Below are 22,263 nucleotides of genomic sequence, written 5' to 3'. Positions count from 1 at the left end.
ACATTCCCACAGCATGATGCTGCCACCACCATGCTTCACCGTAGGTATGGTGCCAGGTTTCCTCCAGACGTGACACTTTGCATTCAGGCCAAACAGTTCAATCTTGGTTTCATCAGACCAGAGAACCTTGTTTAGATGCCTTTTGGCAAACTCCAAGCGGGCTGTCATGTGCCTTTTAATGAGGAGTGGTGTCCTTCTGGCCACTCTACCATAAAGGCCTGATTGGTGGAGTGCTGCAGAGATGGTTGTCCTTCTGGAAGGTTCTCCCATCTCCACAGAGGAACTCCAGAGCTCTGTCAGAGTGACCATCGTGTTCTTGGTCACCTCCCTGACCAAGGCCCTGCTCCTCTGATTGCTCAGTTTGGCTGGGTGGCCAGCTCTAGGAAGAGTCTAGGTGGTTCCAAATGTCTTCCATTTAAGATTGATGGAGGCCTCTGCGTTCTTGGGGTCCTTCAATGCTGCAGATTCTTTGGGTACCCTTCCGTAGGTCTGTGCCTCGACACAATCCTGTCTCGGAGCTCTATGGACAATTCATTCCACCTCATGGCTTGGTTTTTTCAAGCCTCATGGCTTGAAATGCACTGTCAACTGTGGGACCTTATACAGACAGGTGTGTGCCTTTCCAAATCATGTCCAATCAATTGAAATGACCACAAGTTGTAGAAACATCTCAAAGATGATCAGTGGAAACAGGATGCATTTGAACTAAATGTTGAGTCTCATAGCAAAGGTTCTGCATACTTATGTTAATAAGGTATTTCTGTTTTTTATTTGTAATACATTTGCAAAAAATTCTAAAAACCTGTTTTTGTTTTGTCATTATTTGATATTGTGTTTAGATTGTTGAGGGAAAACAAATATTGAATCTATTTTACAATAAGGCTTTAACGTAACAAAATGTGGAAAAAGGGACGGGGTTTAAATATATTCCGAATGCATTTTATTTTCCTCCTTTAGCAAACTGTCTCAAATTCAGATTCTACATCTCTAGGGAATAAGTGCCGTTTTGGCCGTATCCCTAGAGTCAGACATTTCAGAGGGTGTAGTGTTGAACTGGATAATGGAGTCCCTCCTCCCTGTCTTTCAGAGGGTCTTGTGTTGAACTGGATAATGGAGTCCCTCCTCCCTGTTATCACCAGGGGAACTGTAATCAATGGCCAATAATAGCATGTCCATACATACTGGGCACTCTGCAACAGCCCTGGAACAACCTTGTGGCTACACACATGCAGAGGGATGGACAAACACACACACTCCTCCCTTTAAATCATTCACACGAGTGTGTGTGTGTGAGACGCATGCCCGTGTGTGTGTGTGTGTGTGTGTGTGCGTCTGTGTGTGTGAGACACATGCTTGTGTGTGTGTGAGACACATGCCTGTGTGTGTGTGTGTGTGTGTGTGTGTATGAGAGACACATGCCTGTGTGTGTGTGTGTGTGTGTGTGTGTGTATGAGAGACACATGCCTGTGTGTGTGTGAGACGCATGCCTGTGTGTGTGTGTGTGTGTGTGTGTGTGTGTGTGTGTGTGTGTGTGTGTGTGTGTGTGTGTGTGTGTGTGTGTGTGTGTGTGTGTGTGTGTGTGTGTGACGCATGCCGCGTGTGTGTGTGTGTGTGTGTGTGTGTGTGTGTGTGTGTGTGTGTGTGTGTGTGTGTGTGTGTGTGTGTGTGTGTGTGTGTGTGTGTGTGTGTGTTAGAGCTGTAAGGTTAAAGAGCTTCTGAAGGTCCCTAGTAAGTGGCCCTGTGGTAGCAGGAGTTGTAATATTGTGCTATTTTGTGTTCTACACCGAGATGACATGGGTAGACTATCAGTGATGTGTGTGTGTGTGTGTGTGTCTGTGTGTGTGTGTGTGTGTGTGTGTCTGTGTCTGTGTCTGTGTGCTGTACAGGAAGATGAGAGAGCAAGGCTATCAGTGATATATGTGTGTGTGTGTGTCTCTGTGTGTGTCTGTGTCTGTGTCTGTGCCTGTGTCTGTGTGCTGTACAGGAAGATGAGAGAGCAAGGCTATCAGTGATGATGGCTCCTGATAACATCATTAGAAAGGATTCAATTCTAGTGGATTATGACTTGGTGTTGCCACTGTTTCCTTTGATGACTGTAGTAGTTCCTAAAAGGATCAATCTACATGTTACCTATTCCATTATCCACGTGTGTGTGTTAAGAGATTGGATCATACTGTAGGACTACAGCAGTCTTTAACCCTATCAGTCCCGAGATCCCAGCAAAAATCGACATTTTCATTTATCTGAATGTCCAGCCCTTATATTTAGCCTCAAGATGAAGTGGTTTACCGTTTTATTTTCAGGACAACCAGGGATACAAGTGAAACACAAAATAATTTGACATAAAACAGTTGTATTCATGAGCTTTATTGACAAAATGTCAATAAAAAAAAGGTCAGCCAAAAACAAAAGCCTAATGAAAATGAAAATTAATTTATATGAATGCTGTAAGTACAGAAATTAAAGTTAATTGATATGAATGCTGTAAGTACAGAAATGAAAATTAATTTATATGAATGCTGTGAGTACAGAAATTAAAATTAATTTATATGAATGCTGTGAGTACAGAAATGAAAATGTATTTATATGAATGCTGTAAGTACAGAAATGAAAATTAATTTATATGAATGCTGTGAGTACAGAAATGAACATTTATTTATATGAATGCTGTAAGTACAGAAATGAAAATTAATTTATATGAATGCTGTGAGTACAGAAATGAAAATGTATTTATATGAATGCTGTAAGTACAGAAATGAAAATTAATTTATATGAATGCTGTGAGTACAGAAATGAAAATGTATTTATATGAATGCTGTGAGTACAGAAATGAAAATTAATTTATATGAATGCTGTGAGTACAGAAATGAAAATCCAACAAGTCAGTGACAACTGTGTGGAGTTTGTCACTGCAGCTATGTGAGGTTATTACAGTATTATAGATGTCCTATTATCTTCTATGTAGAAGAACCCCTTACAGTATTATAGACACCGTGTCCTGGGATTTCCTATAATCTAGAAGAACCTCTTACAGTATTATAGACACTGTGTCCTGGGATTTCCTATGATCTATGTAGAAGAACCTCTTACAGTATTATAGACACTGTGTCCTGGGATTTCCTATGATCTATGTAGAAGAACCTCTTACAGTATTATAGACACTGTGTCCTGGCATTTCCCATGATCTATGTAGAAGAACCTCTTACAGTATTATAGACACTGTGTCCTGGGATTTCCTATGATCTATGTAGAATAACCTCTTACAGTATTATAGACACTGTGTCCTGGGATTTCCTATGATCTATGTAGAAGAACCTCTTACAGTATTATAGACACTACAATTTATGATCCACCCTCGTCGAACAAACACCGCGGCTCTATGGATGCAGAAGAAATAGACAAATCCAATTGTACAACCCAGAAGTCTGTAGCTCAAAAAAAAAATGTTTTTGTGTATGGTTTCCTTGAAACAGTGCCTCAACTTACCCCACCGTCTCCTATGTACCAAGCCTGCTGGTTACAGTGGCCCCACTGGTATAGGCTTGAGTAGGTAACACCTTTATGCTGCTTACAGGTGGAGGTGAAACCTCTCCTCAGTTGTGTTGTCACCTGTCATCCACCAGCTACTGATGCCAGACAACAAAACCCAGGTTATGTAGGCTACATATAGCTCACTGTCTCTGTCTCCTTCTCACTCACTCACTCACTCACTCACTCACTCACACACTCACTCACTCACTCATTCTCTCTTTCTCTCTTTCTCCAACACACACACACACACACACACACACACACACACACACACACACACACACACACACACACACACACACACACACACACACACACACACACATATAAATACTTTTTCCATCACCATCGGCATGGTGTATCTACTGTGTCCTGCATCAGCCAGCCTCCCTTCACACAACTCAGCTCCATCCATCCATCAGCCAGCCTCCCTTCACACAACTCAGCTCCATCCATCAGCCAGCCTCCCTTCACACAACTCAGCTCCATCCATCAGCCAGCCTCCCTTCACACAACTCAGCTCCATCCATCAGCCAGCCTCCCTTCACACAACTCAGCTCCATCCATCAGCCAGCCTCCCTTCACACAACTCAGCTCCATCCATCAGCCAGCCTCCCTTCACACAACTCAGCTCCATCCATCAGCCAGCCTCCATTCACACAACTCGGCTCCATCCATCCATCAGCCAGCCTCCCTTCACACAACTCAGCTCCATCCATCAGCCAGCCTCCCTTCACACAACTCAGCTCCATCCATCAGCCAGCCTCCCTTCACACAACTCAGCTCCATCCATCAGCCAGCCTCCCTTCACACAACTCAGCTCCATCCATCAGCCAGCCTCCCTTCACACAACTCAGCTCCATCCATCAGCCAGCCTCCCTTCACACAACTCAGCTCCATCCATCAGCCAGCCTCCCTTCACACAACTCAGCTCCATCCATCAGCCAGCCTCCATTCACACAACTCGGCTCCATCCATCCATCAGCCAGCCTCCCTTCACTAAACTCAACTCCATCCATCAGCCAGCCTTCCTTCACCCAACTCAGCTCTATCCATCAGCCAGCCTCCATTCACACAACTCGGCTCCATCCATCCATCAGCCAGCCTCCCTTCACTAAACTCAGCTCCATCCATCAGCCAGCCTACCTTCACCCAACTCAGCTCCATCCATCAGCCAGCCTCCCTTCACACATCTCAGCTCCATCCATCAGCCAGCCTCCCTTCACACAACTCAGCTCCATCCATCAGCCAGCCTCCCTTCACACAACTCCGCTCCATCCATCAGCCAGCCTCCCTTCACCAAACTCAGCTCCATTCATGTGTGCCTAACCCATAAACCTCAATTTCCAGGTCCTGCCTGTCTGGCTCCATGATGAAGTGTATGGGTTTTAGCCATCTACACGCAAGCTGGTGTAGATGGCTAGCTCTGTAACACACATACACACACACACACGCAAGCTGGTGTAGATGGCTAGATCTTTAACAGACATCACTGAGTATGAATGGGATTTACAATAACAGACAGCACTGCGTATGAATGGGATTTACAATAACAGACAGCACTGAGTATGAATGTGTTTTACAGTAATAGACAACACTGAGTATGAATGGGTTTTACAGAAATAGACATATCACTGAGTAAGAATGGGTTTTACAGTAGTAGATATCACTGAGTATGAATGGGTTTTACAGTAATATACATATCACTGAGTATGAATGGGTTTTACTGAAATATACATATCACTGAGTATGAATGGGTTTTACAGTAATATACATACCACTGAGAATGAATGTTTTTACGTTAATAGACATAGCACTGAGTATGAATAGGTTTTACAGTGATAGATTCTGAACTGGGTATGAATGGCTTTTACAACAATAGACAAATCACTGAGTGTGAATGGGTTTTACAGTAATAGACATCTATGAGTATGAATGGGTTTTACAGTAATAGAAACTGCACTGAGTATGAATGGGTTTTACAGTAACAGACAGCACTGAGTATGAATGGGTTTTACAGTAATATACATAGCTCTGAGTGTGAATGAGTTTTACAGTAATACACATCTATGAGTATGAATGGGTTTTACAGTAATAGAAACTGCACTGAGTATGAATGGGTTTTACAGTAACAGACAGCACTGAGTATGAATGGGTTTTACAGTAACAGACAATGAACTGAGTATGAATGGCTTTTCAGAGACTGTGTGAAAATTAAGGTTTGTTCTGTGTCCCAAATGGCATCCTATTCCTTATATAGTGCATTCATTTGACCAGAGCCCTATGGGTGCGGCGCACTACATAGGGAATAGGGTGCCAATTGGGACGTAGATTAGTCTACCAGCAGCTTCCAGACAAGACCACAAGCTTGGTGATGTGCCGGCCAGTTGGCTGTCTATTTAGAAACAGATTGGAACGGAAGAGTGAGTTAGTCATTATCATTCATTGATGTTCAATATGTGCAGAATAGCATTCAGCATCATCACTGTCTGAAAGGGGAACCACGATGTGGAGGAGGAAGAGCTTTAACTAATTCAGACCAGCTTCTGTCTCTTGGTTGGGTCGAACTGGTACTCTGAAGACCTCCCATTGGAAAACCCGTTTTGGTTCCAGGTTGAACCCTTTTTGTTTCCATATAGATTGCTCTGTGGAAAGGGTTCTACATGGAACCAAAAGGGTTCTACCTTTGAACAAAAAAGGGTTCTTCAAAGGCTTCACCTATGAGGACAGCCCGACGAACTCCTTTAGGTTCTAGATAGCGCCTTTTGTTGAAGGAAGTGTCAGACAGGAAGGAATGGGGAGCAACGACACCAGCAGGGTGAGACAAAGCTTATCCAACCAATTGTATCCGGTATGAAGGTGCATTGTCTGTGGCCAATTCATGCCCTCCATGACGTGAGTGTGGAAGCACGTAGCGTAGCGCCAAACAGGAAGGAATGAGTTGAAACAACAGTGTCATTATGACGGCCAGCATGGCAACACAAAGCTAATCCAGCATGAACCCCTGAGGAGTGTGCTGTGTTCAACCATGCCCCAGTGCTTCCTGGGACCAAAGACCTGCTGGTTTATTCATGGGGGGGGGGGGACTATGTGGAAGCCAGTGGGGGCAAGAGGATGAAGAGTGAGTAGGTGGAAGGAGAGAGAGAATGAGAGAGAAGCGAAAGAAAGAGGGAGAGGCAGGGGAAGGAGTAAAGGAGAGGTAGTGAAGAAAGAGGGAGAGGCAAGGGAAGGAGTAAAGGAGAGGTAGTGAAGAAAGAGGGAGAGGCAGGGGAAGGAGTAAAGGAGAGGTAGTGAAGAAAGAGAGAGAAGAAGAGAGATGGACTGAAAACCCAGAAAGGTAGACAGAAAGGAAGAGAGAGAGAATGAGAGAGAGAGTGAAAGAAAAGAAAGAGAGAGTGAGAGAGAGAGAGAGATACGGGGGGAGGGGGATTAATAGGTGAACCACTTCAGACTGAAAACCTAGAGACTGACGTAAAAACGAGGGATAGTGAGCTGTGTGGTCTCCTGATAGTGTTCCCAGGCTGTGGTGAATGAGGCATGGATAAAACGCCAGGGTTTAGAAGGTCACTGGATACATAATCAATCTTCTCTTTAGGTGGTCATACCACGGTGACTGGCTGCTTCAGTTCCATAGGCAGCCAGCCAAGCAGGCCAGACCTGCCCCAGATTCCTTTACTTATTCATCTAGTACTGAATGTCTATGGCAGATACATGGTCGTTTATGGGATACATGTATGACATGGTAGTTATGGGATACATGTATGACATGGTAGTTATGGGATACATGTATAACATGGTAGTTATGGGCTACATGTATAACATGGTAGTTATGGGATACATGTATAACATGGTAGTTATGGGCTACATGTATAACATGGTAGTTATGGGATACATGTATAACATGGTAGTTATGGGATACATGTATAACATGGTAGTTATGGGATACATGTATAACATGGTAGTTATGGGCTACATGTATAACATGGTAGTTATGGGATACATGTATAACATGGTAGTTATGGGCTACATGTATAACATGGTAGTTATGGGATACATGTATAACATGGTAGTTATGGGATACATGTATAACATGGTAGTTATGGGATACATGTATAACATGGTAGTTATGGGCTACATGTATAACATGGTAGTTATGGGATACATGTATAACATGGTAGTTATGGGATACATGTATAACATGGTAGTCATGGAATACATGTATAACATGGTAGTTATGGGCTACATGTATAACATGGTAGTTATGGGATACATGTATAACATGGTAGTTATGGGATACATGTATAACATGGTAGTTATGGGCTACATGTATAACATGGTAGTTATGGGATACATGTATAACATGGTAGTTATGGGATACATGTATAGCATGGTAGTTATGGAATACATGTATAACATGGTAGTTATGGAATACATGTATAACATGGTAGTTATGGGCTACATGTATAACATGGTAGTTATGGGCTACATGTATAACATGGTAGTTATGGGATACATGTATAACATGGTAGTTATGGGATACATGTATAACATGGTAGTTATGGGATACATGTATAACATGGTAGTTATGGGCTACATGTATAACATGGTAGTTATGGGCTACATGTATAACATGGTAGTTATGGGATACATGTATAGCATGGTAGTTATGGGATACATGTATAACATGGTAGTTATGGGATACATAATGACATTTTTTGAAATAACCTTTATTTAACTAGGCATAGGACCGACTCAGTGGCCTTGTGGTTAGAGTGCCCGCCCTGAGATTGGAATGTTGGAAGTTTGTGCCCCTGTCATATCAAAAGACTGTAATACTGTAACCCACTGCATATCTGCTTGGCACTCAGCATTGAAGTACCACAAGAAAAGAAATACCAGAGCTTACATATGATGTTGCACAGTGATTGAAGTCAGCAAGTCATAATTTTAGTCAAAAGTAGGATATATGTGGGAAATCTGAAGTGGGGACTACAGACTTTTTCTGTGTCAATGCCATGTGTTTCCCTTACGATATGACGTGCTAATATGTTTGTCTATGTTTCTTTTCAGGGTTGGGTGTTATTTGAATGTTACCATACACAAGCATGGCATTGTTTAATCATCAGAAACACCTACAAAGTGTTCCCTCTTCACAAGCCATGACTGAGCTGAACCTAATAGCTTTTCGCTGTAGTTTACACTGTGCCATGGAGCAAATTAAAATACAAGGTGTATGTTTTTGCACCTCCAATTTTTACCAGAAAATGAACTATCCATTGCGTCATTTGTAAATGTTCACTTATTTTTGAGCTAGTCTGTATAAAAAATGTAGCATCTGACCATTTTATAAATGGTATATTTGCGTGATATGATTACATTTTGCAACCCTGCTCCCACCGTCACCCAGAGATTAATGGTTTTGACCAAGTCTTGCTTCACTGCTTTGATTGGTGCAGCTAAACCACTAGTGTCTATCCTGTAATGAACAGGCTCACGTGATATAAAACTCAAGGAACCGGTTTATCTATACTGAACAAAAATACAGTACCGAAAAAGTTTGGACACACAACTATTCATTCAAAGGTTTTAAATTTATTTTGCAGTTTTCTACATTGTAGAATAATAGTGAAGACATAAAAACTATGAAATAACACATATGGAATCATGTAGTAACCAAAAAAGTGTTAAACACATCCTTCAAAGTAGCCACCGTTTGACTTGATGACAGCTTTGCACAATCTTGGCATTCTCTAAATCAGCTTCACCTGGAATGCTTTTCCAACAGTCTTTAAAGAGTTCCCACATATGCTGATCACTTGTTGGCTGCTTTTCCTTCACTCTGCGGTCCAATTCATCCCAAACCATCTCAATTCGGTTGAGGTCAGGTGATTGTGGAGGCCAGGTAATCTGATGCAGCACTCCACCACTCTCCTTCTTGGTCAAATAGCCCTTATACAGCCTGGAGGTGTGTTGGGTCATTGTCCTGTTGAAAAACAAATGATAATCCCGGATGGGATGGTGTAGCGCTGCAGAATGCTGTGGTGGCCATGTTGGTTAAATATTCCTTGAATTCTAAATAAATCACAGACAGTGTCACCAGTAAAGCACCATCACACCTCCTCCTCCTTGCTTCATGGTGGGAACCACCATGTGGTGATCATCCGTTCACCTACTCTGCGTCTCACAAAGACACGGTGGTTGGAACCAAAAATCTCAAATTTGGACTCATCAGACGAAAGGACAGATTTACACCAATCGAATGTCCATTGCTCATGTTTCTTGGCCCAAGCGAGTCTCTTCTTCTTATTGGTATCCTTTAGTAGTGGTTTCTTTGCAGCATTTCGACCATGAAGGCCTGATTCACGCGGTCTCTACTGAACAATTGATGTGTCTGTTACTTAGCATTTATTTGGGCTGCAATCTGAGGCCACGGTTGCCCTTAGTTTGAAGATGTAATCCGGAGACAGGTGTTTTCTCCATCTTTTTAGCTATCATACTCTAATTCCACTGATTTCAAAACTTCCAGAAAGTGGAGAGCAGCTCCACTACACAACACATTATAAAAAAAAGGTTGCGTTCGACAGGATTACCAATGTATCAGTATGGCTTCCATCCCTCTCCTCGCCCCAACCTGGGCTCGAACCAGGGACCCTCAGGACACATCAACAACTGGTTCCCACGAAGCATCGTTACCTATCGCTCCACAAAAGCAATGAGTAGGTGTGTACAAACCTTTGACTGGTACTGTATGTGTTTACATACCTGTTAGTGAGCATTTCTCCTTTGCCAAGATAATCCATCCACCTGACAGGTCTGGCATATCAAGAAGCTGATTAAACACCATGATCATTACACAGGTCTACCTTGTGCTGTGGACAATAAAAGGCCACTCTAAAATGTACAGTTTTGTCACACAACACAATGTCACAGATGTATCAAGTTTTGAGGGAGTGTGCAATTGATATGCTGACTGCAGGAATGTCCACCAGAGTTGTAGCCAGAGAATGTAATGTTTATATCTCTACCATAAGCCACCTCCAACGTTATTTTGGAGAATTTGGCAGTACGTCCAAACAGCCTCACAACCACAGGCCACGTGTAATTACGCCAGCACAGGACCTCCACATTTGGCTTCTTCACCTGTGGGTCCGTCTGAGACCAGCCACCCGGACAGATGATGAAACTGTGGGTTTGCACAACTGAAGACATTTCTGCACAAACTGTCAGGAAGCGTCTCAGGGAAGCTCATCTGCAGGCTCGTCGTGCACTCCAGGGTCTTGACCTGATTGCAGTTCGGCGTCGTAACCGACTTCAGTGGGCAAATGCTCACCTTCAATGGTAACTGGTACGCTGGAGAAGTGTGCTCTTCATGGGTGACTCCCAGTTTCAACTGTACCGGGCAGATGGTGTTGTGTTGGCGAGCGGTTTGCTGATGTCAATGGTGCAAACAGAGTGCCCCACGGTGGCGGTGGGGTTATGGTATGGGTAGGCATAAGCTACGGACAATGAACAGAATTGCATTTTATCGATGGCAGTTTGAATGCACAGAGATGCCGTGACAAGATCATGTGGTCCATTCATCCGCCACCATCACCTCTTGTTTCAGCATGATAATGCACGGCGCCATGTCGTAAAGATCTGTACACAATTCCTTGAAGCTTAAAATGTCCTCAGTTCTTCCATGGCCATGTAGACATGTCACCCATTGAGCATGTTTGGGATGCTCTGGATCTACGTGTACGACAGCGTATTCCATATCCCGCCAATATCCAGCAACTTTGCACCACCATTAGGAGAGGAGTGGGATAACATTCCACAGGTTACAATCAACAGCCTGATCAACTCTATGCGAAGGAGATGATGTCAAGGTGATCACACCAGATAGTTACTAGTTTTCTGATCCACGCCCTTACTTTTTTTTATGTATCTGTGACCAAGAGATGCATATCTTTATTCCCAGTCATGTGAAATCCATAGATTAGTGCCTAGTTCATTTATTTATTTCAATCTTTGAAATTGTTACGTGTTGTGTTTATTTTATTGTTCAGTGTATTTTGTTGTGCTCTTGTTACATTTGTATTGGTGTTTCATGACTGATGCTCTCAGGTTGTTGTTAAAGTCATTGAAGCCTATCATTTCACTTCCCTTGTAAGAACCATGAGCATGGGTTGACTTGGCTTTGCTCTCCCGCAGCCAAAGCCTGCCAGCAGCCTACCTACCAAAGGTTGCCCTGTGTCCATTACGATGTAGAAAAACGCATGTATTTTATGGAAGATGCCAAAACTTTGGATATAACAATAGATGGCGAAGTCAAAGTTTACTGGTTTTCGTCTGAGGCGAAGATTTCACTAAATGCTTATGACAAATCCAGCTCCAGAACCAGAACTAGCCACAGAGCCAACTGGCTAATCTTATGAATATGGTGTAGTTAAATAAAACCCAGCAACAACAGATAACATTAGCTAGCTAGATGAGGTTAGCATGAAAGCTAGCTAAGGTTAGCATTAGAGGTCGACCGATTAATCGGTTTCAAGTATCACAACAATCGGTAATCTGCATTTTTGGACACCGATCATGGCCGATTACATTGCGCTCCACGAGGAGACTGCGTGGCAGGCTGACCACCTGTTATGCGAGTGCAGCAAGGAGCCAAGGTAAGGTGCTAGCTAGCATTAAACGTATCTTATAAAAAACTATCCATCTTAACATAATCACTAGTTAACTACACATGGTTGATGATATTACTAGTTTATCTAGCTTGTCCTGCATTGCGTATAATCGATGCGGTGCCTGTTAATTTATCATTGAATCACAGGCTACTTTGCCAAATGGGTGATTTAACAAGCGCATTCGCAAAAAAAGCACTGTTGTTGCACCAATGTGTACCTAACCATAAACATCAATGCCTTTCTTTAAAATCAATACACAACTATATATTTTTAAACCTGCATATTTAGTTAATATTGCCTCCTAACATGAATTTCTTTTAACTAGGGAAATTGGGTCACTTATCTTGCATTCTGTGCAACAGAGTCAGGGTATATGCAGCAGTTTGGGCCGCCTGGCTCGTTGCGAACTGTCTGAAGACTCTTTCTTCCTAACAAAGACAGCCAACTTTGCCAAACGGGGGATGATTTAACAAAAGCTCATTTGCAAAAAAAGCACAATCGTTGCACGAATGTACCTTTCCATAAACATCAATGCCTTTCTTAAAATCAATACACAGAAGTATATATTTTTAAACCTGCATATTTAGTTAAAAGAAATGCATTTTGGCAGGCAATATTAAACTAGGGAAATTGTGTCACTTCTCTTGCGTTCATTGCACGCAGAGTCAGGATATATGCAACAGTTTGGGCTGCCTGCCACGTTGCGAACTAATTTGCCAGAATTGTACGTAATTATGACATAACATTGAAGGTTGTGCAATGTAATTTAGACTTATGGATGCCACCCGTTAGATAAGATACGGAACGGTTCCGTATTTCACTAAAAGAATAAACATTTTGTTTTCGAAATGATAGTTTCCGGATTTGACCATATTAATGACCTAAGGCTCGTATTTCTGTGTGTTATTATATTATAATTAAGTCTATGATTTGATAGAGCAGTCTGACTGAGCGGTGGTAGGCAGCAGCAGGCTCGTAAGCATTCATTCAAACAGCACTTTACTGCATTTGCCAGCAGCTCTTCACAATGCGTAAAAGCATTGCACTGTTTATGACTTCAAGCCTATCAACTCCCAAGGTTAAGCTGGCAATACTAAAGTACCTATTCGAACATCCAATAGTCAAAGGTATATGAAATACAAATGGTATAGAGAGAAATAGTCCTACAATAACTACAACCTAAAACTTCTTACCTGGGAATATTGAAGACTCATGTTAAAAGGAACCACCAGCTTTCATATGTTCTCATGTTCTGAGCAAGGAACTTAAACGTTAGCTTTTTTACATGGCACATATTGCACTTTTACTTTCTTCTCCAACACTTCGTTTTTGCATTATTTAAACCAAATTGAACATGTTTCATTATTTATTTGAGACTAAATTGATTTTATTGATGTATTATATTAAGTTAAAATAAAAGTGTTCATTGTTTATTCAGTATTGTTGTAATTGTCATTATTACAAATATATATATAAAAATCAGGCCGATAAATCAGTATCGTTTTTTTGGTCCTCCAATAGCTACGCTGACAGCTGTCAGTTCCCCTATTTTATTGATGTTCCTCCCCGCCACGTGGAAAGCACCATGACGTTCTTTCCCACCCCCAATTCGTGAATATGTTTAAGTAGCCTGCATCATCGTTAAGAAACCAATTTAACTAGCCTGCTGACATTGTTGCACTCGCTAAGTCTAGCGGTCTTAGGCCTAGTTAACTGGTCTGTAACCTGAATGAAAGTGTGCAGGGAGACAGCAAACTTACCCTAGGTCCAGGGACAGCTCTGTCTTGTCTCCTTTGGGAAACCAAGAGGATTAATATGTTCACATGGTGACGGAAACAAATACATACAAAAAGGAAAACAGTGAACAGGCATGCCTAAACTAAAGATAAAAAACAAACGAAAGGTCTCGTGGCCATCAAACCAATCAACAGCCTCACGACTCGCAAGCCGCGACAACAACTGACGATCACCCTAATTGGCAGCACCATAATGTGCTTATCCACCAGGCTCAGCACCTAGACCTAGCACCTGCTGCCCCCTGGGGGATGGAGTGTGGATGGCGTGTGGAAGTGTTTCATGGACAGTGTGTTTGACTATGTCCTAACACTAACCTTCCCCAAGTTCCATATCATAACAGTCATTCTTCAGAGGTGGAACTTAAACAAGCATTTCTGCTCTAGGGCAGGAATTACCTATAAATATAGGGGCGGCATTGCCCTCTAGTGGGCACCTTTTAAGGAGATAGATTGGGGGTATGGCCCTGCGATAGACTAGCGTGCTGTCCAGGGGTGTACTGGTATGTCAAGTGAGTGATAGCATCCATGTATTCATCAATCCATTCACTGTCCATTCACCGTCCATTCATCATCCATTAATCCATTAATCCATCCATTCACCATCCATCCATTAATCCATTCATTCACCATCCATCCATTCATCCATCATCCATTCATCATCCATTCATCATCCATTCATCCATCCATTCATCATCCATTCATCCATCCATCCATCCATTCATCATCCATTCATCCATCCATTCATCATCCATTCATCCATCCATCCATTCATCATCCATTCATCCATCCATTCATCATCCATTCATCCATTTATCATCATCCATCCATCCATCCATGAATCCATCCATTCACCATCCATTCATTCATTCATTCATTCATTCAAACAAGCCATAAGGATGAGAGCATCGACATCTGTGGGGAGGGAGGTGCACTCACTCACTCACTCACTCACTCACTCACTCACTCACTCACTCACTCACTCACTCACTCACTCACTCACTCACTCACTCACACATATATAAATACATGTATACACACACACACATACACACACACACACACACGCACACACACACACACACACATACATATATATATATATATATATATATATATATATATATATATATATACACATACACACACATATACAGTGGCTTGCGAAAGTATTCACCCCCTTGGCATTTTTCCTCTTTTGTTGCCTTACAACCTGGAATTAAAATAGATTTTTTGGGGGTTTGTATCATTTGATTTACACAACATGCCTACCACTTTGAAGATACAAAATATTGTTTTATTGTGAAACAAACAAGAAATAAGACTAAAAAACCCTGAAAACTTGAGCGTGCATAACAATTCACCCCAACCCCCCCAAGTCAATACTTTGTAGAGCCACCTTTTGCAGCAATTACAGCTGCAAGTCTCTTGGGGTATGTCTCTATAAGCTTGGCACATCTAGCCACTGGTATTTTTGCCCATTCTTTAATGCAAAACTGATCCAGCTCCTTCAAGTTGGATGGGTTCCGGTGTACAGCAATCTTTAAGTCATACTACAGATTCTCAATTGGATTGAGGTCTGGGCTTTGACTAGGCCATTCCAAGACATGTAAATGTTTCCCCTTAAACCACTCGAGTGTTGCTTTAGCAGTATGCTTAGGGTCATTGTCCTGCTGGAAGGTGAACCTCCATCCCAGTCTCAAATCTCTGGAAGACTGAAACAGGTTTCCCTCAAGAATTTCCCTGTATTTAGCGCCATCCATCATTCCTTCAATTCTGACCAGTTTCCCAGTCCCTGGGAAACATCCCCACAGCATGATGCTGTCACCACCATGCTTCACTGTAGGGATGGTGTTCTCGGGGTGATGGAAGGTGTTGGGTTTGCGCCAGACATAGCGTTTTCCTTGATGGCCAAAAAGCTTACGTGTTTGTTTGTTTGTTTTTTTCTTTAAGCAATGGCTTTTTTCTGGCCACTCTTCCGTAAAGCCCAGCTCTCTGGCGTGTACGGTGGTCCTACGGACAGAAACTTCAATCTCTGTGTAGAGCTTTGCAGCTCCTTCAGGGTTATCTTTGGTCTCTTTGTTGCCTCTCTGATGAATGCCATCCTTGACTGGTCTGTGAGTTTTGGTGGGCAGCCCTCTCTTGGCACGTTCCATTTATTTTATAATGGATTTAATGGTGCTACGTGGGATGTTCAAAGTTTCTGATATTTTTTTACAACCCAACCCTGATCTGTACTTCACCACAACTTTGTCCCTGACCTGTTTGGAGAGCTCCTTGGTCTTCATGATGCCGCTTGCTTGGTGGTGCCCCTTGCTTAGTGGTGTTGCAGACTCTGGGGCCTTTCAGAACAGGTGTATATATACTGAGATCATGTGACAAATCATGTGACACTTAGATTGCACACAGGTGGACTTTATTTAACTAATTATGTGACTTCTGAAGGTAATTGATTGCACCAGATCTTGTTTAGGGGCTTCATAGCAAAGGGGGTGAACACATATGCATGCACCGCCTTTCTGTTTTTAATTTAATTTAATTTTTTTAAACATGTAATTTTTTTATTTCACTTCACAAAATTGGACTATGTGTGCATGTCCATTACATGAAATCCAAATAAAAATGTATTTAAATTACAGGTTGTAATGCAACAAAAACGCCAAGGGGGATGAATACTTTTGGGCACTGGAAACACACACATATACACATATACACACACACACACATATATACACATATATACACACACACACACACACACACATATACACATATACTCACACACACATACATACACACACACACACACACACACATATATACACATATACACACACACACATATATACACATATACTCACACACACATACATACACACACACACACACACACACATATATACACATATACACACACACACATATATACACATATACACACACACACACACATATATACACATATACTCACACACATACATACACACACACAAACACATATATACACATATACTCACACACACATATATACACGTATACTCACACACACACACATATATACACATATACTCACACACACATACATACACACACACACACACACATATATACAATATACACACACACACATATATACACATATACTCACACACACATATATACACATATACTCACACACACATACATACACACACATATATACACATATACACACACACACATATATACACATATACTCACACACACATATATACACATATACTCACACACACATACATATATACACACACACACATATATACACATATACACACACACACACACATATATACACATATACTCACACACACATATATACACATATACTCACACACACACACATATATACACATATACTCACACACACATACATACACACACACACACACATATATACACATATACACACACACACATATATACACATATACTCACACACACATACATACACACACACACACACATATATACACATATACACACACACACATATATACACATATACTCACACACACATACATATACACACACACACACATATATACACATATACTCACACATACATAAATACACACACACACACATCTTGCTCTCGTGTTTAATTACGATGCCTCTGTTATTATGATACAGGTTCCAAAAGTTGGGCTTTGTGGGATTGTGTGTGTGTGTGTGTGTGTGTGTGTGTGTGTGTGTGTGTGTGTGTGTGTGTGTGTGTGTGTGTGTGTGTGTGTGTGTGTGTGCGTGTGTGCATGCATGCGTGTGTGTGTGTGTATGCTTCTGCACACTTCTGTAGGTTTGTTCATGTTTGTTGAGCAGGGAGGCAGATTGAAGTGTGTGAATAGCGAGACACTTGCCAGGTGTTGTGAGGTTTGTAGCTGTGGGAGAGGAGAGCAGGTAACCTGTAATGAAAATGGAGTTCAACGTGTTGGGAGAACTCGTGGTGGATGTTGGATAGATGTCTAACATTTTTAATATATTCTTGTGAAAATTCTGTGTTAAAATGCAGTGTTGTCTCTCGCTAGCCCAGTATGTGTTGTGTTTATACCAGTTTCACTGAGACGAAAAAAACCCCCTGATCAAACTGAGTTTACTAACTCTCCTCTCCTCCCCATTCTCTCTCTTATCCTCTCCTCTTTGCAGCTCTCTTCCCGTTGAGCAACATCAGTAGCTGTCACCTCCCTCTCTCCATCCCTCTCTCCTTCCGTGAGGTCCTGTTACGCCACTCCCACTGACCTCCTGACACCTCGTTGCCATGGAAAGCCTGAGCGAGCTCCAGAACCCGCTCTTGGACAAGAACAGCAAGCACGTCGTCAACGGTTACGGGGGCGACTTCCCTAACAACCAGTACCAGGAGAATATTATCAACTACTTCGTAACCGGCGGGAACGGAGGAGGAGGTGGAGGAGGTAACACTAACAACGGTGCCGTGGCCCACGTGGGACAAAACAACAGCAACGGCAAAATGAAAGCTCAACAACTCCTGGACGCCACCTCCCTCCATCTGGCCGTCGAGGCCTTCTACAGGCCGAATTTCATCCTGTACAAGGAGGATGGGGGAGGAGGCGGCGTCAAGGCCAAGGATTATAAGAGCGAGTGCTGCGAGACTACCTTCACAGAGAAGAAAGAGAAGGAGAGGGAGGCGTCTGTCGCAGTGGAGACCCCCGGAAGCACAGAGGACCCTCAGGCCAAGCTGCTAGAGGACGGAGACAACGTTAAGATACAGACTGTCTCCTATGAGGTGGAGGAGGAGGAGTACGTAGAGTATGAGGTAAGACCATAACCAAACTGTAGTTAACGTGATCATGATAGACAGTAGAGGAGGAGGTAAGACCAGAGCTATACTGTAGTTAACGTGATTATGATAGACAGTAGAGGAGGGAGTCAGACCAGAGCTATACTGTAGTTCATGTGATCATGATAGACAGTAGAGGAGGAGGTCAGACCAGAGCTATACTGTAGTTAACGTAATTATGATAGACAGTAGAGGAGGAGGTCAGACCAGAGCTATACTGTAGTTCATGTGATCATGATAGACAGTAGAGGAGGGGGTCAGACCAGAGCTATACTGTAGTTAATGTGATCATGATAGACAGTAGAGAAGGAGGTCAGACCAGAGCTATACTGTAGTTCATGTGATCATGATAGACAGTAGAGGAGGAGGTCAGACCAGAGCTATACTGTAGTTAACGTGATTATGATAGACAGTAGAGGAGGAGGTAAGACCAGAGCTATACTGTAGTTAATGTGATTATGATAGACAGTATGTAGAGGAGGAAGTAAGGACATACAGTCGTGGCCAAAAGTTTTGAGAATGACACAAATATTAATTTTCACAAAGTCTGCTGCCTCAGTTTGTATGATGGCAATTTGTATATACTCCAGAATGTTATGAAGAGTGATGAGATGAATTGCAATTAATTGCAAAGTTTCTCTTTGCCATGCAAATGAACTTAATCCCCCAAAAACATTTCCACTGCATTTCAGCCCTGCCACAAGAGGACCAGCTGACATCATGTCAGTGATTCTCTCATTAACACAGGTGTGAGTGTTGACGAGGACAAGGCTGGAGATCATTTTGTCATGCTGATTGAGTTTGAATAACAGACTGGAAGCTTCAAAAGGAGGGTGGTGCTTGGAATCATTGTTCTTCCTCTGTCAAACATGGTTACCTGCAAGGAAACACGTGCCGTCATCATTGCTTTGCTCACAATTTTAGCTAAGAACACAGCCATGAATAAAGAATGGTACCAACACATCCTCCGAGAGCAACTTCTCCCAACCATCCAGGAACAGTTTGGTGACGAACAATGCCTTTTCCAGCATGATGGAGCACCTTGCCATAAGGCAAAAGTGATAACTAAGTGGCTCGGGGAACAAAACATTGATATTTTGGGTCCATGGCCAGGAAACTCCCCAGACCTTAATCCCATTGAGAACTTGTGGTCAATCCTCAAGAGGCAGGTGGACAAACAAAAACCCACAAATTCTGACAAACTCCAAGCATTGATTATGCAAGAATGGGCTGCCATCAGTCAGGATGTGGCCCAGAAGTTAATTGACAGCATGCCAGGGCGGATTGCAGAGGTCTTGAAAAAGAAGGGTCAACATTGCAAATATTGACTCTGCATCAACTTCATGTAATTGTCAATAAAAGCCTTTGGCACTTATGAAATGCTTGTAATTATACTTCAGTATAACATCTGACAAAAATATCTAAAGACACTGAAGCAGCAAACTTTGTGGAAATTAATATTTGTGTCATTCTCAAAACTTTTGGCCACGACTGTGCACGACTGTACACTCTGGTGCATATTTTATTTTAACAGATATTTGGTCTGTCTATGAGACATTTGTTTGTCCCTTGCACCTGCAGTGTTATTGGATGTACTCACTGTGGCTCTAGCAAATATTGTGGTGGCTAGGGGAACCAGTGAGATTGGTTAGGGTTGGGCCATAGTGCAGAGCACTGGGTTGGGCAGTAGTCCAGAGAAGAGGGACTCTCTCTGACTCTCTCTCTCTCTCTCTCTCTCTCGCTCACACACACACACACTGGCTGACTGACTGTATCTCTCTATCTCTCTCTCACACACACTGACTGACTGTATCGTTCTCTCTCTCTCTCTCTCTCTCTCTCTCACACACACACACTGACTGACTGACTGTCTCTCTCTCACACACTGACTGACTGACTGTCTCTCTCTCTCTCTCACACACACTGACTGACCATATCTCTCTCTCTCACTCAATGACTGACTGACTGTCTCTCTCACACACACACACTGACTGACTGACTGCTTTGCTTTTAGCGCCTCTCTCCAGATACACAGTCAGAGAACGAGATATAGAGAGACAGTCAGAGAGAGACAGTCAGAGAGAGAGAGAGAGATAGACAGAGAGAGAGCTAGAGAGAGAGAGAGAGAGAGACAGTCAGAGAGAGAAATAGAGACAGTCAGAGAGAGAGATAGATAGACAGTCAGAGAGAGAGATAGAGACAGTCAGAGAGAGAGATAGATAGACAGTCAGAGAGAGAGAGAGATAGACAGTCAGAGAGAGATAGATAGAGAGAGAGATAGATAGATAGAGACAGTCAGAGAGAGAGATAGATAGACAGTCAGAGAGAGAGATAGAGAGTCTTATAAGATGCTTCCCAGCATCTTCTTCCTTGTAGTGGACCAATGATATTACAGCTACCGGGCACTTGACCAATGGATATTAGAGCAATACTCCACATTTAGACTGAGGTTTTCACCGCTCTGCTGTCTACCTATGCTGTGTGTGTATACACACTGCACTGTATCTCATACATGGAACATTGCATCTCCTAAAAAATACATGATAGGTCCAAGCACGACTCTTTACCCGGTCGACATTTAAAGTGATAGTGCAGTATTTTGGCAATCAAGACCTCCTTTCTACTTGTGAGACGAACTCATGGATACAAGTGTTTTTATCTCTGCATGTAGTTTGAAGGGAAGTTGCTATCTCGTGTTAGCGCAATTGCTAACTAGTGGAAATCGACAGGAACAGATAGCATGCTAGCAGTTGTTATCGTTCCTGGTATCACTGTCTGCAAACACAGGAAAAAGTGCTTTGTGCTATTTTGAGTGTTTTTCTATGGGTATTTTCACAATCTTTTCAGGTTCAGCCAGAATCAGGCATCCGGTCGAAACAGTCACCATAGATTTTCTATAGACATCCCTATCTATACTCTGAACAAAACACTATCCAAATCTATCCAATATGTGTCTCAGTTGTGGTCCTTTCAAATCTGCTTGATATTCTGTGTGTGTGTGTGTGTGTGTGTGTGTGTGTGTGTGTGTGTGTGTGTGTGTGTGTGTGTGTGTGTGTGTGTGTGTGTGTGTGTGTGTGTGTGTGCGTGCGTGCGTGCAGCCAGGTCGCTCAAGATTCACGCTGGCTCAATCTATTGTTTTTCTCAGATTATAATTGTAATTGGTTGTGTAACAGAACAGGCATTGAATAATAAAACAAAATATGGTCCCATTTTGGGATAATTTAATTTTACAATGTCAACCACATCTCAATTTATGTCAATATAACAATATGGCTGCTGGCTCAGTCTGTCCATGGTCTGCATCACTCAGCCCAGGGAATCCTCGGTCCTGTAAAACATGAAACACATGCAGGGCATTCAGAAAGTATTCAGACCCCTTGACCATAATGACAAAGCAAAAACAGGTTTTTAGAAATGTTTGCAAATGTATAAAAATAAA

At 42.3% G+C, this 22,263-nt stretch overlaps 1 protein-coding gene across 1 annotated transcript in view; it reads left to right on the top strand.

Moving 5' to 3' along the window:
- syndig1l (synapse differentiation inducing 1-like) overlaps positions 1 to 22,263 on the top strand; it is a 78,597-nt gene that overhangs the window by 3,488 nt on the left and 52,846 nt on the right. Inside the window, exon 2 of the mRNA XM_029700401.1 lies at positions 18,173 to 18,800. Coding sequence (XP_029556261.1) covers positions 18,285 to 18,800 — 516 coding nt within the window. The 5' untranslated portion in view covers positions 18,173 to 18,284. The remainder of the gene's footprint in view (positions 1 to 18,172; positions 18,801 to 22,263) is intronic.

Source organism: Salmo trutta, chromosome 1 (genome assembly GCF_901001165.1).
Source record: "Salmo trutta chromosome 1, fSalTru1.1, whole genome shotgun sequence".
In the NCBI taxonomy this organism is placed as follows: domain Eukaryota; kingdom Metazoa; phylum Chordata; class Actinopteri; order Salmoniformes; family Salmonidae; genus Salmo; species Salmo trutta.
The sequence above is the reverse complement of the archived record's forward strand: the minus strand, read 5'-3'. Positions and strand labels throughout refer to the sequence as shown.